Source organism: Lipotes vexillifer, unplaced genomic scaffold (genome assembly GCF_000442215.2).
Source record: "Lipotes vexillifer unplaced genomic scaffold, Lipotes_vexillifer_v1.1 scaffold39, whole genome shotgun sequence".
Taxonomy (NCBI): Eukaryota; Metazoa; Chordata; class Mammalia; order Artiodactyla; family Lipotidae; genus Lipotes; species Lipotes vexillifer.
The window spans coordinates 1,795,847-1,804,081 of NW_006787038.1; the positions used below are offsets into that span (position 1 = coordinate 1,795,847).

Genomic DNA, 8,235 nt, shown 5'->3' on the forward strand with positions numbered 1-8,235 from the left:
TTGCGGTACGCGGCCTCTCACTGTTGTGGCCTCTCCCGTTGCGGAGCACGGGCTCTGGATGCGCAGGCTCAGCAGCCATGGCTCACGCAGCAGCCATGGCTCACTGGGCCCAGCCACTCGGCGGCATGTAGGATCTTCCCAGACCCGGGCACGAACCCGTGTCCCCTGCATTGACAGGTGGACTCCCAACCACTGTGCCACCAGGGAAGCCCTACCTTGCTCTTTTGAAGTTCCTCTTGAATGAGTCCAGAATGGACTGATAACGCTGCCTCCTGGCAAGAGAACAGATTAGGAGATACTGTATCAGTTTTTTGGTGTTTTGTTTGCATATAACACCTTGTTTTACTTGTTAACTGTCTCATCTTGCTGTCCTATATAAATCTATAATCATGTGGACAGAAATTCTGTTGTATGTGGCACAGTGGCATGTACCCTGAGGGCACACAATTTATCTTACTTGCATTTAGTTAAGAAAAAACGTCATCAGGAAGCTGAGTCCTTTTGGTGGGTATGCAAAGGGCCAAGATGCTATCTTTTTCTTCAAAGACCCAAACTAGGTCTGTTCTGGGAGAGCTGGCATTTCACTGCAGCACATTTCAGTCACCCAAGGGACTCACTGTTTAAGGCGCCCAAGTCATCCAGGCTTTGCTCTAGGCATGCTGAGTCAGAATCTCTGGGAATGGGGCCTAGACATGTATGCTTTGAAAAAGTTCTCCCAGGTAACACTGATGGGCACTCCTAGTCAAGAATCACTGATTTAAAGGGAAGGTGGGGCTTCCGTGGTGGCGCAGTGGTTGAGAGTCCGCCTGCCGATGCAGGGGACGCGGGTTCGCGCCCCGGTCTGGGAGGATCCCACATGCCACGGAGCGGCTGGGCCCGTGAGCCATGACCGCTGAGCCTGCGCGTCCAGAGCCTGTGCTCCGCAACGGGAGAGGCCACAACAGTGAGGGGCCCGCGTACCGCAAAATAATAATAATAATAAAAAAAATAAAGGGAAGGTGAAAGAATCTAAAAAAGAGTGGATATATGTATAACTGATTCACTTTGCTGACAGCAGAAACTAACACAACATTGTAAATCAACTATACTCCAATAAAAATTTAAAAAATGAAAATACAAAAGGGAAGGTGACCTGTGGTGCCTTATCTAGACTAAAATGTGAGTGAATCACCTGTTAAAGGAGTTTACTTTTATGTTTGTTTTCTAGCATTAACAGTGGTAGTGTCTTCAGTGTTCGCTTTTTCAGAACTACAGCTGTGTGCAGTAAGTACCTTCAGCTCCCTACCTTATTGGGAATGGAGTTTTAATGGGAAGAACAACAATTGACTGAATTTAAGTAAAGAAAAAAATTGTAAAGGAGAAATGTGGACTATGTGATTTTTTTTTCCCCCTTTTTTCCTAGAGGATGATGTGATTACAGTCAAAACCCCAGCATTTGCAGAATCTGTCACAGAAGGGGATGTCAGGTGGGAGAAAGGTAAGATTTAGTGCCTTCTCACTTCTTAAGTTTAAATACTTTTGAAAAGTCCCCTTTACCCCCATGATAATCAGTGGCTCCACCCTTTTCTTTACCTGCAGTGTACTTTCCCCTGGCTTTAGGAAAGGGGTCTTGTAACACACCTGCCAATGGGGATTTTGTGGCTACTGGAGGGTTCCCCCCTGCACCCTAAGAGGTAGCCTTTGACTGTCTTTTCAGCTGTTGGAGACACAGTTGCAGAAGATGAAGTGGTTTGTGAGATTGAAACTGACAAGGTAGGCTTGTCCTATTAGTGCCAACTTTTCATGGTCTCCCCTTGGTTTCTTAACCTAATGAAAGGAACAGGGACTTAACTGTTGGTTATAGATAATTTTTAACTGCCTCAGTTGTAAAATTGTTGGAATAGCTCATTAAAAAGAAAACATTAAAAGTTTAATTTTAGATTGTTCTAGGTGTATGTATTATGTACTTTAATAGCTTTAGTTTTATAGCTTTTGTGTGTGTGTGCATGAGCTGTTTCCAGTTGTTTTTATGTATCATTTGGAAACACATTAACTGAATCTTGCTTTAGTGTTCTGAGAAAGGACAGAAAGGGTGAATCTTCACAGTAGCATTGATTACTCTTACTCTGAAAGTGTGGCCTTGGTGTTTCTATATACAGGGTCTTGTGTATCTGTGTTGCAACTCTTGTGACTCATTTGAGATTCTATACAATTAATTTTCTAATGCTGAGTAAAAATTTGGACTCTTTCTCCATCTGTCTTCTTTTCAAGACATCTGTGCAGGTTCCATCACCAGCAAATGGCATGATTGAAGCTCTTTTGGTACCTGATGGGGGAAAAGTAGAAGGAGGCACTCCTCTTTTCACACTCAGGAAAACTGGCGGTAAAGAAGTTCTCCTGGTTGTCAAGGTCTCCAGTGTTCCCCCTTGGAACTGGGGCTAAGCATAATATACTAATTCCTTGATACCTCAAAGACCATTTGGCATTCCCTCTGCCCTTTTTGAGGCAGTAAGAGGGGAGCTATTTATATTGTGAACTTTAAATGTCAAGTTTTAGAAGAAAAGGGTATTAAAAAAATAAAGCTCATAATACTCTGTTCTTTATTGTGCTGGACCTTTTCTTAAATAGGAATGAAGAAGATTCTAAAGACAGTGATTTTCCCCCCCACTCCAACCCTGGCATCAGAGTCACATGGAGGCTTTAAAAATAATACAAATGCCTAGATTCTGAGTCCCAGGGATTCTGATATATTAAATCTGGGGTTTTCAGATCCTGGTTATCTTATCATAGTTTTCATTGTTGTTGTTTTTAACGCTGTCCAAGTGATTCTGATACACAGCCAGGGCTGGGAGCCACTCTTCTAAAACCAGAAGTAGTATTTCATCCTGTCTGTTATAGAGAATTTGGTGTAGTTTTTTCATATCTATTCTCTCATAACATTTTTTAGGGAGGGTTGGATTTCTCTTGGGAAGAAATGAGAAGTAAGGAAATGAATTTGTACTGGATCTCACAGTCAGTATTAGAGATTAGAAAAGAACTTTCTGATTCTTAATTAAATGCTGTAACTACTGAAGTATTTTTTTCATTGTTAAGATAGTTAAGCAGAAAGATGGTAGATTGCATCGTTATGATTGATCAGGGCAAGACCAGAAGCCCAGAATGGAAACAACATACATTAGAAGGCTAGGGGATAAGATTGATTCTTCTAGTTGGAGAATTTCGTCTTCTGATCATTCCTTAAGAGAATGTTCTTCTAATTTAAATGTAAACCCAGATGTGATGTCCAAATTGGTAAAATCAAAAATATTTAAAGTTGTGAATTTATATTGCTTGACCACCTCATTGGTTTATAAAGTTATCCTAGATAAAATGCTTTGAAGTCTTCAGTCTAAATGTACCCTTGATTATTTAAACTTTTAATTTTTAATAGTTAAGAGTATTCTCCCACATGGGATGTTAAAATAGAAGAGGAGACGATCAGTATTTTACCATAACTAGGAAGGTGTTGCTCTTATGTGTGTATTTTAACATCTTAAATTACCTGGGTTTCTTTTGCTTTGAAGTTTACATTACCATGGACTTTAGTAGGTGCTTTGAAAGTACTGGCTGAATTTGATGATCAGTAGATATTTGTGAAATCAGGAAGGCAGCTGAGTTAAGTCAGTTATCTAATGTAGGACATCTAGGAGCCCTGGGGAATAGAAGCGTAGTGCCTTAAATCATTCTGTGTATCTCAAAGCTTTACATGTATAGCAAATACTCAGGCAGCATTTGTTAATTGATTGGAGATAGAGCTTTTGCTGCTAAATTCTACTTAGTATCTGCAGTTTTCCATTCCAGATAGTGCCAATGGCATCTATTTTTCTTGTTTTTCAGCTGTTCCTGCTAAGGCCAGGCCAGCCGAAGCTCCTGCTGCCGCAGCCCCAAAAGCAGAACCTGCAGCATCGGCAGTTCCTCCTCCCCCTGCAGCATCTATACCCACTCAGCTGCCACCAGTGCCCTCGCCCTCACAACCTCTCACTAGCAAACCAGGTAAGCCTCTGGCTCCCACGTGTCTTTATGTGGGAGAACAACATCTCATCTTATATCATGTTCCCTCACAGTCTAAGACTAATTACGGCTCTGAACAGGCTCCACTGTCTGCTTTGTAGAAAGAATTCTAGACTTTGTATCAGAAGACCTGATACAAAGGGTTTGCATCTCAGCTTTTTAGCTGAATGTATAGCTGTGTGACTTGAGGCTAGTTATTTAACTTCTCTGAGCAGATTGTTCGTTCGTGAAGTAGGAATGATACTAATACACCTCAGCGTATCTTGAAGATTAAGTGACAGTACAGTGTGAAAGCACTGGCATGGACTCAAGTAGATGTTTCTCATTTTCTGATGCATTGCACCCTTTCTTCATTTTCAGTGTCTGCCGTAAAACCCACTGCTGCCCCTCCAGTAGGTGAGCCAGGAGCTGGCACAGGTCTGCGTTCAGAACATCGGGTAAGTCTCTGAGGACCACTTCCAAGAAAGAAGCTGAGGGGCAGTGCTGAGATTAATGGAGTGGGTATGCTCTGCCTACCTTTGAATGGCTGGCAGCTGATTCCCTTGGTCTTGACAAGGAAATTGAGTTTAGGATGCGACTTGTTCAGTGACATGACTGTCAAATGACAGGACTAGAACCAGAGGTCTTCTGAACACTTGTCCATTGGGTTTTCCCACTTTGTTATGCCAGCAGCGAAATGCTGTGGGTGAGTAAGATATACGCAGGGGATGGTAGCCTAGTGACGCATCCCTTCCCTCCCACGATAACACATACTTCAGAGAGGTGGTTTAGTGAGTTCTTTTCCTATACTTCCGGGATACTTAGCTGAGGGCTACCCAGTGGCAGTCAGGAGCAGACATAAGACCTCAAGGAAGTATGGTCAAGAGGGTGGGTTCCTCTGCCTGAGAATACCTCCTAAAAATACTATAGCCTCAAAAGTTTGTTGCTTCTGAGTTTCCATCCCACCAGTAGCTATTCTCGTGCAAGTCTTTATTACCAGAAATTTCCCTTTGTGCAATGACTCTTGGGCTGGCTAGCCCTACCCCACACACTTCCATAAATTGGTTTTGGTTTTTAAATCAAACCATATCCGAGGCCTCTATTCTTTTTTTTTTTTTTAAACATCTTTATTGGAGTATAACTGCTTTACAATGTTGTGTTAGTTTCTGCTGTATAACAAAGTGAATCAGCTGTATGCATACGTATATCCCCATATCCCCTCCCTCTTGCGTCTCCCACGCTCATCCCACCCCTCTAGGTGGTCACAAAGCACCGAGCTGGTCTCCCTGTGCTGTGCGGCTGCTTCCCACTAGCTATCTGTTTTACATTTGGTAGTGTATATATGTCCATGCCGCTCTCTCACTTCTTCCCAGCTTACCCTTCCCCCTCCCCGTGTCCTCAAGTCCATTCTCTACGTCTGCGTCTTTATTCCTGTCCTGCCCCTGGGGTCATCAGAACCGTTTTTCTTTTAGATTCCATATATATGTGTAAGCATACGGTATTTGTTTTTCTCTCTCTGACTTCACTCTGTGTGACAGACTCTGGGTTCATCCACCTCACTACAAATAACTCAATTTCATTTCTTTGTATAGCTGAGTAATATTCCATTGTATATACGTGCCACATCTTCCTTATCCATTCATCTGTCGATGGACACTTAGGTTGCTTCCATGTCTTGGCTATTGTAAATAGTGCTGCAGTGAACATTGTGGTACATGACTCCTTTTGAATTATGGTTTTCTTAGGGTGTATGCCCAGTAGTGGGATTGCTGGGTCATATTGTAGTTCTATTTTTAGTTTTTTAAGGAACTTCCATACTGTTCTCCATAGTGGCTGTATCAATTTACATTCCCACTAACAGTGCAAGAGGGTTCCCTTTTCTCCACACCCTCTCCAGCATTTATTGTTTGTAGATTTTTTGATAATGGCCATTCTGACTAGTGTGAGGTGATAATCTCATTGTAGTTTTGATTTGCATTTCTCTAATGATTAGTGATGTTGAGCATCTTTTCATGTGTTTGTTGTAGGCCTCTATTCTTGGTCAAACTTCAGGCACATCTGAGTGGGTAGTTTGTGTCTGTGTTTCCTTGTTCTTGCACAGAGGAGCAGGGCCACCACAGGAAAGAGGAAGCCTGGATCTCTCCCTGTATTTAGATACTACAGTCTGTCCTTATCCACTCCTAGCAAGCCCAGTGCTCACTCAGACTAAGTGCGAAGGGTTAGGTCCAGAGAGACCAGGTGGTCAATACTTGTCCCACTTTCCCTTTCAGGAGAAAATGAATAGGATGCGGCAGCGCATTGCTCAGCGTCTGAAGGAGGCTCAGAATACCTGCGCAATGCTTACCACTTTCAATGAGATTGACATGAGGTGAGAGCTCTAGTCCTCTTCCTCCCTGTGCCCGTTTTCTTGGAGAACACTTGAACTTGCCCAAGTCCCTACCTAGTGCTGATTCCGAAACTAACTTAACAGGAAAGAAGTACTTCTTTGCAGTGCTTGTTGACTTATACAGAGTGACCCACTGGTTTCACTCTCTAATCGACTTTCCTAATACTGTGCCTGCCTCCTCTGTGACCTAAAAAACTTAGCCTTTTACTTTTATACCTGAATCTTGTGATTTCTGATAAACGAGGCTGGTAATAGTCTTAAACTCTAATGACTACTGTCGAGCTGACAAGTAGAGATAGGGCATCCAGGCTGACAAGGCTCCCCTAGGGATACAGAATCACTTGACAGCATGCCCAGAGTCAGGCGCCATACCCTGCTTCCTTCTCACTGGGACTGCTCCTTAGGTGTGTTCCTAAGCGACTCAGAATTGAGTGGGTGGAAAGGCATAGGCTTGTCGTAACTTTCACCTTTCCCAGCTTTGATAATGAAATGGGAAGCAAGTTGTGCTTTTAAAGAAAAACTTCAGAATTAACCAAAGGGGCTAATTCAGTATACCCATTTCCGTAGTGAGCTAATCGTTGGCTCACTTATCTTCTTCAAGACTTTGATGTTTATAGGTGTCAGGACTGTAGGGAAGAGATTGTAGTTAAAGTCAACAAACAGTTTTTGAGTGCTTACTGTGCACAGGATATTACACTATATTTAAGGGGGATGCAAAGATGAGTGAAAAAGAGCCCTTACCCTCATAGAGCTACCATCTTGCTTAGATAAATAGAAAGTAAAATCTCTAGTATCAGTATCAGGAGGATACAAAATGTATGAAGTGGAGAAGAGAATGAGATCATTTGTTTATGAGGTGACAGGGTGGAGGTAGGGATCAGGAAAGGCTTCCTGGAGGAAAGAGATTTTTAATAGACCTTAAAGAACGACTAGCACTTTGACCTAGTGGAGGAAGGTCATTCCAGAAGGTGTTAACAATATGGACCTGGCACAGACAGGAAAGTACATGACACATTTGAGAAACAATTGCTGTGAGAAATATGTGTAAGAAAGAATGGTAAAGAAAGTTGGATCCATACTTCAGAATGTTTTAAGTGCCAGGGTAAGAGTTCATAGTTAATATAGGAGGTAAAATCATCAAGTCTTCAGGTCATCTCTGTTTTTTATTTTTGTCCCAAGTGTTTAGTCTGTGAATCTACATTTCATTAAGGAAATTGGTCTCCTTTGGAAGGGGTCTGAGAAGTATAGAGAGGGGAGTATGCTGTGGCACTCACAGAGTAGGACTCTGTGGCCCATTTCACTAGATGTCATACATTCTATTGTGAAGCTTCCCAAAAGACTGGATGTCATTCAAGCCAAAGATTTCTCTCCTATCCATAGGATGTAGGGAAGGACCTTAACTAATGAATCACAAGGGCTGCAGCTTATGTTTCAGTGCATTAGGGCCAAATTGTACACAAATCGAATTGGGCTTTGAAATTCTACCCAATTCCTTAAGACAAAACATGTAAATATTTGTGGCCTTGAAAGATGCAGTTGGCCCAACAGCTTTGATTGAAGGTAAGTACAATAGCTGGATCTCCTTTCAGCAGCTAATCGAAGTGTCACTTAATGATGGCCTGGGGTCTTACTGCAGTCAGTAATCTGGTTTAGATTGAGTGCCCTTTGGGTCTTGCACTGATCAGCTAACCCATAAGGGGCCTTTCTGAGACCTTCTCCTCTCCCCTGTTGTCCCAGCCTCTGCCTGCAAGGGCAGAGCTCTGAAATAGAAACTACTTAATGACCAGACAATAACATTTGGGCAGTTTTGAGAGCAGAGATGTTTATCACTTCTCTTTCCC

At 42.5% G+C, this 8,235-nt stretch overlaps 1 protein-coding gene across 1 annotated transcript in view; it reads left to right on the forward strand.

Annotated features, from left to right (window-relative positions):
* The window catches only part of DLST (dihydrolipoamide S-succinyltransferase), a 19,855-nt gene that overhangs the window by 5,159 nt on the left and 6,461 nt on the right, over positions 1-8,235 (forward strand). Inside the window, exons 4-10 of the mRNA XM_007459740.1 lie at positions 1,208-1,263; positions 1,403-1,477; positions 1,697-1,752; positions 2,251-2,362; positions 3,856-4,011; positions 4,390-4,466; positions 6,279-6,376. Coding sequence (XP_007459802.1) covers positions 1,208-1,263; positions 1,403-1,477; positions 1,697-1,752; positions 2,251-2,362; positions 3,856-4,011; positions 4,390-4,466; positions 6,279-6,376 — 630 coding nt within the window. The remainder of the gene's footprint in view (positions 1-1,207; positions 1,264-1,402; positions 1,478-1,696; positions 1,753-2,250; positions 2,363-3,855; positions 4,012-4,389; positions 4,467-6,278; positions 6,377-8,235) is intronic.